At 46.5% G+C, this 16,554-nt stretch overlaps 1 protein-coding gene across 1 annotated transcript in view; it reads right to left on the minus strand.

Moving 5' to 3' along the window:
- The window catches only part of JAG2 (jagged 2), an 84,604-nt gene extending 71,035 nt beyond the window's left edge, over positions 1–13,569 (minus strand). Inside the window, exons 1-3 of the mRNA XM_026088637.1 lie at positions 13,483–13,569; positions 13,257–13,376; positions 10,085–10,234 (exon numbers count right to left, since the gene is read on the minus strand). Coding sequence (XP_025944422.1) covers positions 10,085–10,234; positions 13,257–13,376; positions 13,483–13,569 — 357 coding nt within the window. The remainder of the gene's footprint in view (positions 1–10,084; positions 10,235–13,256; positions 13,377–13,482) is intronic.
- Positions 13,570–16,554: the final 2,985 nt, after the last annotated feature.

Raw genomic sequence — 16,554 nt, forward strand, 5'->3', positions numbered from 1 at the left:
AAGAGTGCGCGGGGAGCGTGCACCCGCGGCCGTGGAGGAGCTCGTGGGGTGAGATCCTCCACGGCCGTGGGTGCTCCCGTGCGGTGGCAGCACCCGCAGCTGCAGAGGAGCGCGTGGGGTGGGAGCACCCGCGGCTGTGCGGCAGTGCACGGGGAGCGTGCACCCACAGCCGTGGAGGAAGCACGTGGGGTCGGAGCACCCACAGCTGCAGAGGAGCACTTGGGGTGGGAGCACTCGCAGCTGTGAGGGAGCACGTGGGGTGGAAGCACCCACACCTGTGCAGCAGCACACAGCATGCACCCACAGCTGTGGAGTGGGAGCACCCATAGCCTTGGAGCAGCACAGGAGGAGCATGTAGTCACAGCCATGGAGGAGCGGGTGGGGTGGGAGCACCCACTAGCAGTGCGGCAGCACACGGGAAACATGCACTCACGGCCCTGGAGGAAGCAGGTGGGGTGGGAGCACCCACAGCCATGGAGGGACGCACAGGGTGTGTGCACTCACAGCAGTGGAGGAGTGCACGGATTGGGAGCACTCACTCCATGTAGGCGCACACTCACAGACATGTGGGAGCGCACATGGTCCTGGCACCCACAGCCATGCAGGACACAGCATGGGGGCATCTACAGCTATGCAGGAGTGTGTGTGGTGCATGCATACACAGCTGTGGAGGAGCACATGGGTTAGGAGCACCCACAGCCATGTAGGAGCACAGAGGGTGCATGCACACACAGCTGTGGAGAAATGCATGGTGTGGGAGCACTCACAACCATGCAGGCATGCACTCAGCCGTGTAGCAGCATGGTGCATGCACCCACAGCAACAGAGGTGCATGCGGGGCAGGAGAACCCACAACCATGTACATATGCACCCGCAGGAGCGCAYGAGATGGGTGCACCCACTGCTATGGAGGAGCATGCACGGTGCATGCCGTGGAGGAGCGCACAGGGTGCATGCACCCACACTTACGTAGCAGTGCCCAGGGTGCGTGCACGCACAGCCACGGAGTACACGCAGGATCGCTTATAGAGCRTTCTCAGTTACATTTGCAATACACAGAGCAGATGGCCAAGTGGTAGGATCATGTCCTCCTCCAGTGGTGGTTCAAGCAACTATGAGAGTAACGGAGCAGAGATTTTTCCCTTAGTTTAAGCACCCTGTGATTTTGATCCTTGCTGACAACTATGAAAGCTATACATCTAGACAACTGCATGCTATGGATACGCTATCAAAGCCCAGATCAGTGCTTAGGACCTAAGTTTTTCTTCTCTTTCTCTCCCCCCCCCCCTTCCCCCATTTTAACTCTTTAGTACTGCTCATCCAGCGGAGTGGACAATTGGAGAACAAACAGCTCGGAAATCAAAGGGCTGTCATGTTCTCCTGCGCCGAAAAACCTTTCAGCGAGCCTCCCCCTTGCCTTTCAGCRCCCGGCTGCCTCCCGTCCCTCCAGCAGCCAGCCGGCACGCTGCTCCTCTGCTATTCATGGCCAGCGTGCAGCTGCAGCTACTCTCCTAGGCTGACACAGCAGCAGCTGCTATATATGTGCCAGCTGGCTAGCTGCGCTCCGAAATCCTCTTGTCTGCCCTGCTCCCCTTGCTGTTGCTTTCCTGCTTCCCCACCTACAGACCTGCTTCTCCCTTTCCACCCACGTTTCCCACTTGCCGCAATCTGCTCCAGTTTCCTATCTCCTGACTGTCCCGAGCCTACCCCTTTGGCGTCCTTATTCGCCTCGCTTGCTCTTTAGGAAGCATCCTCTACTTTCCCTGCTATCCCTCCTCAGCTCAGACAGGAGCTCTCTGAAGTGGAGCCATGAATATTGCTTTTAACTGTGTCCTCCCTTTGAAACATGTGCCTCCCAACTGCATTCAAGCATTTTTTTTGGTCGAGATAACCTGTGGTATAACAGCCTTTAGAAAAAGGCAGAGGGCAGGCGGGGGGGGGCTGAAGGAGAGCCAGTAGGTTGGTCTGATGTGATATTTTAAAGTTGCTACATTTTGCTAATCAGTCTCTACTAGGCCCATACGCTTACCCAGCTGCACCTCTTTCTGGCTTCCAAATGGACAGTCAAATGCTATTTAGTTTTTAATTACTTTTTTTTGGTGGCTGAAGGGAAGGAGTTCCTTAGACTGGCTGCCTAATGATTATTTTGCAATGGAGAGCAGCCAAAATATTTTGCAAGACAGGTATTTTGTTTGCATGTATCATCATAAACAAACATAAAACCTCATAATCTGCATTCAGCGTTATGCGGTCAATATGCCCGTGGAGGAAGACATGCATTTTTATCACCAAGCTAAGCAAATGTAATACAGAAGAAAGATGATCCAGTAGTTACAGCATATGCTAGGTCTCTGCAGAGCCAAGCTCGGTTACCTGCTGTATCACAGAATTTCTTTGTTATCTTGAGCAAGCTGCATACTCCTTTTGTGCTTTGGTTTCTCCTTTGCAAATATTCTACAGTACTCAAAAATTCTGGTGCCAATTTTAATACGTCTTTTTTCACTGTAGCAGGAGCAGGGAGAGGGAAGGTGCAGCTATTTCCAGGTGCCCTCTCTCATTCTGCTTAGGCAAATTTTCATTTTATTCCTCTTGGTATTGTGACCCTGTTTTCAGCCTGAACTCATTAGTTCCCTTGCTGTGTTTTGCTGTAGTTAATATTATTTCTCAAGTGCCATGGAATCTCGCTCTTTTCTTCTGCAGATATGCAAAGTTGTTTCATTATAGTTATGCACAGATAGTGACAGTTTTCAGGAAATGTAGCAAAAATATTTCTTAACATATGAACTTACAGCTTTTAAACAAGCCTGGTTGCCAGATCTAGAGCTGAATTCTGAGCAAGCCTAAGAGGAGCCTTCCCTCGAAGCTCGAACAACGTGCGTCAGACCCATCCCTGGGGGACCCGCTCGAAAGGGAGACTGTCCAACCCGGACGTAGTCCTGGCCTTCCTACCGGGGCTGCGTCTTCTGCTAGCATTTTGGGGGAGGTGAAGTTAGAAGAAAGCAAAAGGTGTTGCACAGCTCTTGGGTTGCCTTGGACACTTAAAACAAGTCGCTGAGCTGTTTTGCTTCCAGGGTGCAATTGCAGGATTTGCCCCCCTCTTGGTCGTGTTTTTTCCAGGGCTCCGGACTCGGACGCTGCTCCTGTGGGTTGCTACTGGGCAGCCGCCGGCTTCCCCCCGGCGCCGACTGCACRCGTTAGCGGCCAAAGGCTCCATAACTCATTAGCGATCAGCTGCGCTCTCCAAGGCCTGCTCGAGGCGCAGGGCTGCCAAGTGTAACGTGTCTCCTGTTACACCCACACCTGCAGCCCAGCCTGCCTGTCACCCAACCCCGCCGCCCTGCCCGGCCCTGCCGCATCTGGCCGGGGCAGGCGGCAAGCGCGCTCCCGGCCGAGACCTGCCGCAGCCCCCTTGCTTGCTTCCTCCCGCCGACTCCTTCCCCTGCCTCAGGCCACCCCTGCTGACAGCAGCGAGTGGGAACGAGGGGCTGCGCGAGGGAAATAAGGCTGGGAAAAGTCCTGCTTCGCTTGCAACGGGGTTTAAGCTTGCAGTCAGCACTTACTCATTCTGCACAAGGGACACGACTGGAGAACGTTGGTCCCTCTGGCAGGGGAGGACCTCGCTCACGGCCATTCATGAGGCAGGGTGGAGTGCCTGCATCCCACACCTCCTTATTCCCAGCCCTCTGGGCTGGGATTTTTGCTTTAGAGCTCTGCCTGTGCACTTGTGTAAGGTTTATGCCTGTAGGCAAATCCTTTGGAAGTATGCTCGTTAAACCCTTTGCATAAAATATCCCTGGAGGAGCTTAGCAGCTAGGAAGAGACCAGGTTTATCCACTTGCCTTAGAGACTTCAGAGGTATATGGATGCAGTTTGTCTGTGTGTGTGTGTGTGTGTGTGTGTGTATGTATATGTATGTATGTGTATGTATGTATATATGTATGTATGTATAAATACATATCTATGTATATGTGTATCTGATTTACCCAGGCCAGAATGTGTCTGCTTGGGAAAGTTAAAGGCAAAGGGATCATTTTGGATGTTCTCCATCTGAAACTTGGCAGGGTAGGAGTTAACCCTCCCTTTCTGGCTAGAAAGGCTACAGCTGCCTGTCCTGAGTGCAAGGCTTTGCAGGACAGAACCAGCTGTGAAGAATTAATTTTTCTCCTGCCTCCTCCATGAGAAGCCTGTTGTGGGCTGGGGCTAATAACATGAATGGAGAAGTCTCCTCAGGAAGAGAGCTAGAGGGTAACCAGTGAAGGATTTTCTTTCTCTCTTCTTCTTTGTGGAACTTGGTTGGAGAAAGGTATTTTGAACTTTGCTATGGACTTTGCAGGACAGGCTGTGTCTTCTCCATTGATTTTGACTAAAGAGAATCCTATTGGATTTGTATGGCCTATGCAATCTGTTTAATGAGCATGTACGTGCATATGTGGACTCCTCATGGAAGCAAAGGACTTGGACTTGGACTGCAAGGATGTTGTTTTAAAATGTATTCTAATGCAAGACCTGGGAATGATTTCACTTAGGGTTAACTGCTGGTATAGTCTAAGACAAGACAAGATGGAGAAGGTATAGGGTGGTGCTTGTATCTATCTTCTGTCTGGAAAGGAAGGAAAGTAAAGTTATGCTTGATGGAGGCTGTGCTAGTAAATGAGTTGGGAACTTGGCATTGCCCTTTCCTATGGTATGGTTGCCCAGCTCTGAGCTGGCCTTGGATTTCTGCAGCCTCCAGAGCAGAAATATGGTTTTCTATCATTTCAGCTTCTCCAGCTGGCATGCTTTCTGCTTCTGGGGCTTGGGGCCTTGTCTTCTGCCAGCAGAAGCATATACTGAGTCTGGCCTGAGAAGTCAATTGGTTTCAATTTGTAGAGCTTGGTACTAAAGGCTGAAAATGTTAATAAAATGAGGGAAATCTAGTGAACACAGTCCTTGAGAGTTTCTCCCAACCGTTCACCTGCCACATCTCAAACCCCTGCTTAAAAAGTTTACTTTTCTTGAAGACTTTGGAGGGAAGGTTAACTGACACTTAGAAAAACCTACCAAATTTAGAAAACCAGCTCAGCTGATCTGACTTATGAGGCTAAATACACTCCCTTAGAAGTGATGTTCCTGCCCTCCTAGTGGCTTGTCTTTATTGTGGATTTTCTGAAAATAGTCAATTTTGAGAAGGCATCTTAGACTGTGTGGACCATGCTGTAGGCACTGTTGACCACCTGCCTTCACTCCTTAAGTTCATTGCAGTCATTGTCAAAAAAATCTCTATCTATGACTTTGCTGGCACCTGAATCATAGAAAATAAGGTTAGGAGGGATGTGTAGACATCATCTAGTTTATCCCATTCCACAAGGCAGGAGAAACAGTACCTGCCTTTCTCTTGAGAGATGGGTATCCAACATCTTCTTAAAAGCATCCACAGATAGAAATTTCCTAGCCAAAGTAACCTGTTTTAGTGGTTTACCATCAGAAAATATATGCTACTGTCCACCTTGTATTGTCACCCTTTGATCCCACTTTTTCTTATGTGCAATGGATTTGGAGCACAGCATATTCCCTTACTCTTCATGGCTACCCTTTATGTATTTGAAGACTATTACTATGTCTCCCTCTGTTGTCTCTTCTTTACACTGGAAAAAAAGCTGCTTCTTTGGTCTTTCTTGGTAGATTGTGTTTTCTAGATCCTTGATCATTCTTGTGGTCCTACTGCAGTCTCTGCAATTGTTCTACAACTTTTTTAAGATGTAGTGCCCAAAATTGGACACAGAGTTCCAGTGAGATCTTAGCAGTGCTGGGTGAGGTGAGAGGAATACATCACAGACCAGACAGAAGTCACTCTTGGCTATACAGCCAAGCATAACGCTTGCTTTCTTTTTCTTTTTTTCTTGTCACAAGCATGATACTGTTGACTTCGGTTTCATTTGCCATCCATTGAGGTGCACCCAAGCATGCAATTTCCTGTCCTGCATGTTGAACTTTTTTCTAAATTAATTTTGCATTTATGCCTAATGGTTAGCATCCTCCCCCCCCCCCCCCAATCTTTTCTGAGGTTGTGAAGATCAGTCTGAATTCTGGTTCAGTCACTCTGAATTCTGGTTCAGTCGCCCAGCATGCCTGCAGCCTCTTCCAGAACTGGACAACCAGTTGAATCAATAGGCATGGACCATACTCCATCAGCCAAAATGGTAAAGAAAACATTGAGTAGTTCTGGACTGGAGACAGACCTCACAGATCCTACTTCATACCTCCTTGCAGTCTGACAGTTTTTCAGGCATTTTTTTGACCTTTTAGGCCATGTTTTTTAGTTTAGCTATGAAAATGTCATGTGAATGTCAGAACCCCTAATAAAAGATAGGCATATTGCATCTCCTGCTTCTTGCCTACCCTGCTACCCTAGTGATAAAAAAATATCTGGGTCATTTAACAAATCTGTGTTAGCTGTTTCTTGCTTCCTTGTTATTTTCCAGATGCTTACAGAACATTTCTTTATTTGTTCCAGTTCTCTCTGGGAATTCAAATTAAGTTGGCTTGTGTATTATTCTTCAGCTCCTCCCTTTTCAAAAAATACATTGTATCTCCCTTTTCCTGTCTTCTGACACCTTGCTGGTACGCTGTGAGCTCTCAGAGAGCTGCTAACAGTCATGAGATTGCTTCAACAAGCAGTCTAAGCACATAATATTTAATCCAACTAAATACTCCTTACTTGTTCTTTCTCTTCTCTAGACTCAGTTCTTTCTCTGTCATCTGTGGTACTAATTGTATTAACCATTTGGGTGCAAGTGATCTTTTTACTGAATGCTGAAGCAAAAAAGACTGTAAATACTTTCATTATCTTCACTTCATTTGTTCATAGCTTTCCTTTCCTTTTGGGTAGTTCTTCCCATGGTTTTCATGTCACTACTAATTTATTTAAGTTTTTGCCCTGATGATCTTGTTAGTTGTATCTCTTGTTATATCTCAACTTTTCTGATTTTTGTCCCTATATCTTCAGGCTATTCTTTCACATTCACATACAAGTGAATGTGATTTCCATTTTCTGAAGATACTTTCTTGTGTTAGAGGTCAGTGAAGTGATCATGATTTAAGGAAATTGTTTCTTATGACAGTTGCTTTCCCTCCTCTGCTGGAATTGTTTGAATGGTGTCCTTACCATTGTTTCTTTAAGGTGCTGCCAACTTTCCTGAATTCCCTTTTCTCTGAGGCTTGTTTCTCATGATTATCAGTTCTATGAGTTTTTTTAAATATGCTTTCTGGAAGTCCATTGTATTTATTTTGCTGTTCTCCTTCCTTCCTTTCCTACGACTCATGAACTCTGTTGTTTCATGGTCATTCTCACCCAAGCTGCATTCCACTTGTATGTTATAAGCAGTTCCTTCTCTTTGGTTAGAATCAAAGTCAGTTCTCATTTTGATTATGTATTAAGATGTTAATCTCTTCTTATATATTCCTTATGCTGTTTTGCATGATTTCATCAGGAGATCCATTATCCTCTTCACATCCCTACTATGATTTTCTTATTAATAAYGGTATTTCCCCTAGTTTATAGGCCTCTGTCCAAGTATTTGATGCTTGTATTTACCTGCTTGCTTTTGAAACCAGTCCTTGTGGATCCTAGCTGCGTTAATTCAGCAGGTCAGGGCACGGAGATGCTCTTCCTGTTTTATGAGTTGGATGTTAGCTCTGATCACCAGCCCTTTATCTTGGAACATCCACCCAAGGTCAAGCAAGTCAAAACCTTCCTGGTGATACCACCTACACAGACATGTAATCATTTGCAGAAAAAGTGGTATAAGTAACTGATGCCACTCATGACCAAAATAGCCAATACTTTATGCATGGGAGGAATTTTCTCTTCCTCCTTTCAGATATGAAATCATCTGTCCAATGCTAAGAAAACCCACTCTGGATATATTGATTCTAGCCAACTCATATTGAATCTCCAATCCCCATGGAAAATTCATAGGGAAATTATCCAAGATGCAGTTAGAAGTTTATCTAATTGAAATTCAGTCTGGATTCACACTAAGCCACTGATACTTCTTTAATGTCATCTTGGAGAGTCTGCTGTCAGAGGATGGAGGCCTGACATCTCTCTCATGCATCTGGACCTCTTGGCAGAACAGACTGTGTTGACCATGAAATACTGTTGTACTGCCAAAGGGAGATGGCAGAATTCAGGAAAATGCAATAAAATATGCAAGTCTTGAGAATGGATATATTCAATGAGTAGGGATGAAGATAGACATGTACATATTCATTGAATAGATGCAACAGATTCACTTATGGGATGTATGTGCATAAATAGAATGATATATTTCTCTACATACAAAGATACTCCTTTCACCACGTTAGCCATGTGGGGTTGGCCACGATCAGCTCACAGCTTGTTAAACTTAAATGTGAGTAAGTTGGAAAGTACAATAGCTGGCAGAAGAAAAATAGGAGACATTTAAAGTTACAGCTCAGTCTTGTTTGGTTGAAAGCATCATGCCCACTGTCACTCTGTTCAGTGGAGTAGCAGTCACGCGTTCCTCACTGATATGAGGCTCTCGCACAGCAGTGTCCTCAGCTGATGCTATCCACTGGAAGATCTACCCCATGTTGGGGCAGGAGGGCTTGTTCTTTGTTATGCTACTGTGTCACTTAGGGAACACTGTGACACAATATTCTTGAAAATAAAGCAATTGGACCTAAGGAGATGCAGATTTGCACGTGGCACTGCTGAAGGTACTTGCAACAGACTGAGGCCTAGCAAGGATCTTAACCTTAGCCTCTGCTCTCTGTATTGACTTCTAGGAAGACACTGAGTCTGAATGTCCAGTCTAGAGATCCAGGTTGTCCAGAGGATAGTGGAAAGGACTGTGGCTTGCAGCTCTACGCTTCAGGCCCAACAGAGCCTCCTGCTGCGAGGGTGATGTCACCTGGGGCTCATACAAGGCCACAGGACAGTTCTCCAAACTACCGCCTTTAGCGTACRCAAGGCAACATGGACGTGAAAAAACCCAAATGCATCTTAAGATGCTCTGTCAAAACCTAATGCCCTTCTGCATGGGCAGGTATCGGAGAAAGTGAGAGAACAAGCAGTGTTGAGAGAAGTGTTTGTCATGGCACTGAAGGCGCTATGGGGAGATGCTCCCATGCTGTTTTGGGGCAGGTAGAGCTGTGGACAGCAGTGGTGCGGTCACAGCTGGGATGCATTCAGCCAGCACTGGGAGCCTGGGGGGACCTCACTGGTGGGGTCCAAGGATGTGCATCAGGCAGGTCCAGCTGCCAGTGGAGGAGCTGCACAGGAGAAGCTCTTCCAGAGCAAAGGCCCCATAATGTGCATACACAGTGACAGTGGTAAAACTGATGACCAACAGCTACAACATTCCTATAGATTTTTTCCGGTTACTAATGCATTTATCTGAATTGCTCTTTGGTGCATAATTTGATCTGATGTGCACATTTATGTGATCTATCTCCTCCCTCACTGACACCTCCAGCCTCTTATTTTAATAAATAAAATTTCCATCCTGCCTGTTCATTGTGTGTAGGTGATTTCTGCATGAAATGTGCTCAGTTTACAAGAAAAAAGACTTACAAACTGCCAGGTCTGCCACTGGTGCTCTTTTTATCTTGTGCATTGGTACTGACACAAGTTTCCCATGGACCACACTATTCCTTGTGGGCCTAAGCTCTTGGGTTAGGCAGACCAGTGTCATGAGAGGCTTCAGACTGATGAGAATGGAATAAAATTCTGTAGCTGATGCACAAGAAAGGGGAGAAAGTAGTTCATGTGGGTGTGAAGAGCCAGTTGAAGTGAACGCTTACTTCTGTCAGCAAAGACCTGCAGCTACGGCCCCACTCCCTTTTCAGAACATATGGATTGGGAGGCCTGGAGTGCTGGTGAGAGTGAGGTACCACTTCTACATAGTTACGTTATGGGKCAAAACCACACTTCTAAAAGTGACCGGGTACAGAAATGGCCATAAGTGAAAGTCTCAGTTTTGGGGCTTTTGTATAGCCAAGGTTATCAGAGAAGTGACTGTCCGCAACAGAGCTCTAGAATTAAAATACTTATGCCCTCTGTCTCCATTAACACTTGTACCTGGATCGGTCTTTGACCTTTCTTTTGGCCGGTGACATCCAGTGCTTTTTGTGTGAAGGTGATAGGCAGGAGCAGATCTCTAGCTTGCAGAAGACAGCTCAATTCATTTGAAATAAGTGACTCAGAGCCAGAATCGTGCAATCCATTGTCCTGGATAAGAAATACATTCACAATTCATCTGTTTATGCCCTGATTAACCATTCAAATAAAATTTTTATCACTCCTAGTTAAAAGCAAACATCTTCTGAACAGGAGACCTTGTGCCCAAACAGAATTTTTTCTTCCTGGAGCCAGGCAAAATAACCAGGAGGAGTGACAGATGATTCATCTGCCAGTGCTCTCCCATCAAAACCTGTAGCTAAAACAAGATTACCAAGAAGAAGAGTGCTATTAAAGGAGGAAACTGCTTCTGTAATTTTGTTAAGGGACAAGAGATTATTTAAAAGCCTTTTAAAAAGTGTGTATGTTCCAGGAGAGGAGGGGTGAGGGAGGATTTTAGAGGAAGGGAGAAGGGAAAGAGATTATTGGTCTTTCATGCCTATAGACATTCACGCAGCTTTCTTTGCCCTAGCTAGCAAGGGTAGTGATTTCAGGAGCCATCATAAGTCATTACTCCAGCTGTAATGAATATTAGCACCTTCGTTTTGTGGAGGCTGATAGCATGGAACAAAGATTGCAGGCGGTGGAGGATTCAGTGCACTGCACTGCACATAACTGCAGGTTAAGATTTTTCCACCCTGCATTTTTGTTTCTGGCCACAATAATCCCTAGCATGTTCATGCAGCAGCAGGCTCATGTTGTTAAAAAACACTTTGTAGGCTTGCAAAGCCATGAACTTGCAAGCCTCAAAGCATGCACCTCACTTCACTCACCAATAGTTATCTCAGCACCCAATTGCTCAGCGCTTGAAATAGTGATGAAGCAGGTAGTGAAACACGGTAACACCATTTCCAGCAGGCTCCACTGCATCATGTTCACTGCGTGCAGGGGAGCTAAGAAGGTCGGGTGAATTATAAAGCAAATATATGTTAGTGCAGCAACCCTGTAGGAAGTAGCGCAGGGACCTATGGGGCAGGATCGCAGAGCTGGGAGGAGAGAGGATTTGGGTAAATCTGCCGGGAGGGATCTGGCGCTGGCTGCAGGCATTAGCCCGGGAATGCTGCCGGGTTTCACGTGCCCCCAGTGCGATGGGGTCCCCCGCGGAGCCGGGCTAGCACAGCTGCTCCCTGAGATCAAGGGCAGAGCGTTCGCCTGGAAAGTTGGAGATCCCATTCTGCTTCTGAAAGTGGCTTCCTCACATACCAGCTGGATGTATTGTGCATATACTGAGAGAGACATAAAGAGGATTTGTGCCCTGCAGACACAGATCACTGGCCAAGAGTGACATGTAGCAGCTCCAAATGAGATTCTGCATAGAAAAAGCAAAGGGACCAAAGGGATCCATTAAATCAGATGCTTATCATACAAGAAACATTCGTGCATAGTGCCAGCTCGCAGTTAGAGCTGTGCATTTTGAAGAGATTCACAGATTTTCAAGGTCAGAGGGAACACTGACGGCAATCCCATCTGACCTCAAATGGTTTTCAGGCTTTCTCTCATTCTGGTGTTTTTAAAAGAGAGGTTATGAAGCAGGGCTTCAGAAAAAAAAAAAAGAGCTGCGGAAAAAAAGCAGTGCGAATCAGTACAAGTTGTGTCCATACATTTCTCCCTGACAAAAAGCGAGCTTTCTGGAGTYGAGTGACTACCTGGTTGTTAATGGCATGTTGAAGTCGCGCTGCTGCCTTTATAAGTGAATGGTGGGTTTTGAATGAAAAGCTCCGCTGAGCAAAATGTTGCAAAACTTTGGCTCTTTGATGTGRCTGAATTTGGGGATTCTGAGAGCTCTTGCAGTTTTGGACTTCAAAAAAAAAAAAAAAAGTTACATGATGAGCTTGGAAGTTGAGGGAGTTACCATTAATGAAAAATTCCAAATAAAATGAGTGMATTCAAGTTGAAAAAAGTTCAGGATGTAGCTTGTGTTTTGCACTTAATCCTCTCTATATATTTTAAGAGGAAAAAAAGAAAAAAAATGGAAATAGTGCTTTAACAATAGGATCAGAAGTTTTACTAAACACATGAAAAAAAATCCCAGTTTTCTGTACACATCAGCCCCTTCCCTCACACAGACTTGTCCTACTCAATTCAGTCCTGGAAAAGCAAAAAAAGGAGTTTTTATTTTAAAAATTCACAGCTAGGATTTGGTGGCCTCAGAACATCCTTCAATTCTAGTCCTCTAAGTAATGTGTGACAAAAAACATTTTGCATCTATGTGTAGAAAGAGGAAATTGGACCTGCTGTTACTTTAATGTGCAAATTGAGCCTCAGTCTAGAAGGACACCCCCAACCAGGGCGCAGTAGCTCCTGTGTCAGAGTCGCTGTACATCTAGCAGAGTCCCCTCTCACAGCTAACCCACATGAGGGGTCTCCCACCTCCCCGCAGACAAGCGGCGTGCCCAGGGCCTCCGAAACCCTGGGATCCATCCTACATGGACCAAAACACATACAGCCATGCCCAAATGCAGCATTTTGTGGGCGTACTGTGTCCTTGCATATATTTCCAGGCAAAACATCTTACACCTAGCTTTGGATGCCAAACTTTCCCAATTATGGAAGAACGGGAATTCACAAAGAAGGAAGTATTYCTTCAGTTCCCTTTGCTTGGAAATATTGAGAATCTGTTCTGAAYGGAGGCAGACTAAAAATGCTAAATGTTAATGCACATTCTGGGTTAGCTGTCTTTGTTAAATTAGAATGAATGCTGCTCATTTCCCATCTGGTCCTCTTTGACATTACTTCCAGAATATATTCACAGCTCTTATTTGTACAGTACAAATGGCTGGCTGTAGTACCAACTTTACCTTTTATAGGCTGCTAAAGTGTTGGTGCCAGATCACAAAATAACCTTCTACTTCTAGGAAGCATCTGTGGACATTACTTGCTCCAACAGCTTTTTTTTTTTTAATYTCTTATTTTCTTTAAATGTAACCATATATGTTAAGCAAGTTTGTTGTCAAACCGAGTGCAAGTTGATGGTTTGACAGCCCTGGAGCCTGAAATCTTCCTTGTGTGGAGAGGATGCAGCAGGCAGAGCGAGCGCCTTGCCTCGGTATCAGCCTTCGCATCTCTGCCGTACCTCCTTCCCCCCGGGCTGGAAGAGCAGATATTGCTCCGTCTGCAGCTGGCCTTTGGTCCCTTTGCTGGCTCCTGTGCTGAGAGGTTTTGTGCTCTGGATCCCAGTTGGTTGCCGATTGCCCTGAAAACACCCATACAAGGGAAAGGCCACCAAAAAGCTATCAGTGATGAACCTGGCACTGCCAAMCTGAGCTATTTTTCTGATTATTCCTAAATCTTGCAGTGACCACGTCCGGTCTGCGCGTGTTTGTTTCTGACAGTTTCCTTAGCAGGCTCTGCGTCCCAGCAATCTCCGCTCCTGCCCTCCGATGCATTTCGAACCTACCTTGGTAAATAGAGTGTTGTGATCCGAGACGCTCACATTTGTCTGTCTATAGTGACCACGGCGCACAGCGCAGCGCCGGGAATTCTCACCATAGCAACTACCAGTATTGACAGAATTTTGCTACTTATTAAATAGGCTGTTTGTTTACCTCCTGGGATAAAAGAGTTGAATAAAAACCTGCAGTGAAACACCGTGAACTGAACAGTGCCAGGCTCCCTCTGGTATCTTCACATGCAAAACATATAATTATTGTGCTCTGCAAATGAAAGATACGGAAAGTCTACATGGGGTAGGAGTGTTGAAGATGTTCGGTGACACTCTGTTATTGCAATAAGATCAGTAAGCATGCTCTTCAGATGCTACTGAGAGCTCCTGCCAGAAGTGAGGAGCTCTACAGGTCACATCTCCTCAACAGACCTCTCAGTGAACCAGTTCGCAAAGGTCAGTTCATGGGCCTAGGAAGCGCTAAATGCTTGGGTGAAAAAAAAGAAATTGTTGGTACCCCAGCACACCACAAGCAGGCATGCATGTAGAAGCTCAGCTCTCCACCTCCCAGGAGTCAATCATATGGAAATGGTTTTAAGATGTTTGTCAAAGCCCAAAATGCAGACTCTTGCAATAGCGTGAAAGCCATTTGCACAAAGCAGCTCCCATCGTTGGAACAACTGTGTCAGTAAGAGGCATCTGGCAGCCTCTACGCAGCCACACTTTCTACAGGTCGTAACCTAGTGCAGGACTGCTGCAAGCGCCTCCTGCTGCTACATTCAGCAAAGGATATAGGTACTAAAAATCGGATATAGGAGGAAGCACCCAAGGTCAAATTTGCAATCCCAAAAAAAACCCCTCCTCCACACAACCCCAGAGCTACCAGACCTCCTTCCCCCTCCATCAGTATGATGGGTTTCAAGGCCATGCGGTTGCGGTGCTGGGCACGCCACCACTGCCCAGGCAGGAGCAGTTGGGTGCCTGGCCTCGGCGCAAGCACTCGTAGCTGCGGCCATCCCACAGGGAAGGACAGAGCCGCTGCGTGCAAGCTCCTGTCCAGGTGTCCTGGCAGTGCTGCAGGAGAGCCCCAGGGCAGCCCTCCAGGTGCACTGCAAAACAGGCACAGCCAGAGCACACTGAGAGCATCGAGGCTCTCGTAAAATACAGCTGTGTTTTCTGCCAGGCGCCCAGATGGGTTGCCTGCTCCTACATGTCCCCTGCAAGCCCACAGCCCTGTTGGGGGTTTCTGCTTGTTTTTAAGCACTCCAGGCCGCTCTTGCCTACCTACTGCCTAAGCCCCGCTGGTGTTTAGGATGTTGTCAGCAGCAAGGGGCCCGATGCAAGCAGCAGCTCCAGCACACATCCAGCACGCATGCTGAAAAGGCTAAAAGGAATGAAAAGCTGTGCTACCCAACCACCTCTAACTGCCTCATTAAAAGGTACCAAGGCTGCTGCTGCTCAGCTTCTTACACTAGGTAGAGAAAAGAAATGAGGTGAGGTGGAGCCAGTTTTTATATCGTCACCTAATTAGAGCATTTCTATGAGGAGGCAGTTCAGGGCCTCTTCCCCTTGCCTTTTGGGAGGGGGTACTATAGCTATTTGCTCATAGACCAGATGCTTAGGACTGTGTGCAGGAAGGCAGGTGTTTGCAAGACAGGAGGACAAAGGAGAGAAATACCTTTGTGACAAAGATGAGCCTGGAAACTAAAATTCATAACTCTGCTGAATGCAAAAAGCCATGGACTCAATAGGCTTTTATTAACATTTTACCTCAGGCCTTTACCTTGAACTAACTACTTTCCATTCCTTAGGCAGTAATTCTTGCTCCTTCTCTTCTAATCTTATCAGTCTGCTAATAGTCCTCTCCACTGCAGGTGCTAACCCTTTTCACTTACCTTGTTTAAGTAATTAACCTAATTAAACTCAAGCAATTGTTCTCAAATATACTTAGCCTGAAACTGCTGCTTCTCTTTCAGACCCAAAGAAGGGCTTTTAGGCCTGAAAACCTGCCTGTTTTCATTAGCCATGTGAGCTTGTCTAATGAGAGTCATTATTTCTTCATACAAACCTGGCCTTGCTTAATGGCTGAAGCACTCACCTAGGAGAGGAAAGCCCTGCGCTCTTCTCCCTGTTCCCTGAACCCTCTTAGCAGCTGTTTAATTCCATATGCAGTGTGCTTTTCTTATGGCTGCCCTAACCACCAGGCAGCCGTTTCTGCTCTTATCTCCTACCCGCCACAGGAGCCTCAGTTATTTTTGGTTCAACATCAGTTGGAGAAGGGATGAAGAACATCTTTCCCTCAGTCCCAGGCTGCTCTGTCATTTAATGGCTGGGCCTTACCCTACGAAATGGGAGCCCTCAACTTGACAGCGGATGTGATGGCAGGTGCGTCAGAGTGTGCGTTCCTCAAGTTGGTGTGCTCACCGCTCTGCCCTGGGACTGTGCGGTGGAAGGGGGCTGATTTCCATCCCTCTGGCTCCTTGTCTTGGTGCAACCACAGGGGAAATCAGAGTCTGACACCCCCAACTGGGCTCCTCTCTGCTCACAGCAGCAAGGAGATATTCAAGAAAGCTACTGGGAATAAATTCCTATAAGAGTGAAGCTACATCAGCAACAGATTCAGCTACCAAGAGCTTGGCTGGGCTGCCCCAGCTTTGCTACCATCACCAAGGTAAGGGGTTAAACAGGCTGCGATATGCTTGCAGATGGTGTCATCACAGCTCTGAACACAGCTGACCCCACTCAGGTCCACGTTTTGATATATGGGGTAACATGTTTTGGTGCATTTGAACAGCATGGTCCCTTATGCTTTTGCTATCCTGCAGTTCTGGGTGCTTGAGCTTAGATGGCAAAGAGATTTCAGAGGTGCTGAACTCTGCTATTTCTTGCTGAAATGCAGGCAAAGCACAACAGAAGCATCAAATTAGAGACTTCAGTTCAGTTTGGTTGGAAAATGGGGATAGCAGCAGCATACCTGGAGGGAAGAGAT

The sequence above is a fragment of the Apteryx rowi genome, unplaced genomic scaffold (assembly GCF_003343035.1).
Source record: "Apteryx rowi isolate R43461 unplaced genomic scaffold, aptRow1 scaffold_78, whole genome shotgun sequence".
Taxonomy (NCBI): Eukaryota; Metazoa; Chordata; class Aves; order Apterygiformes; family Apterygidae; genus Apteryx; species Apteryx rowi.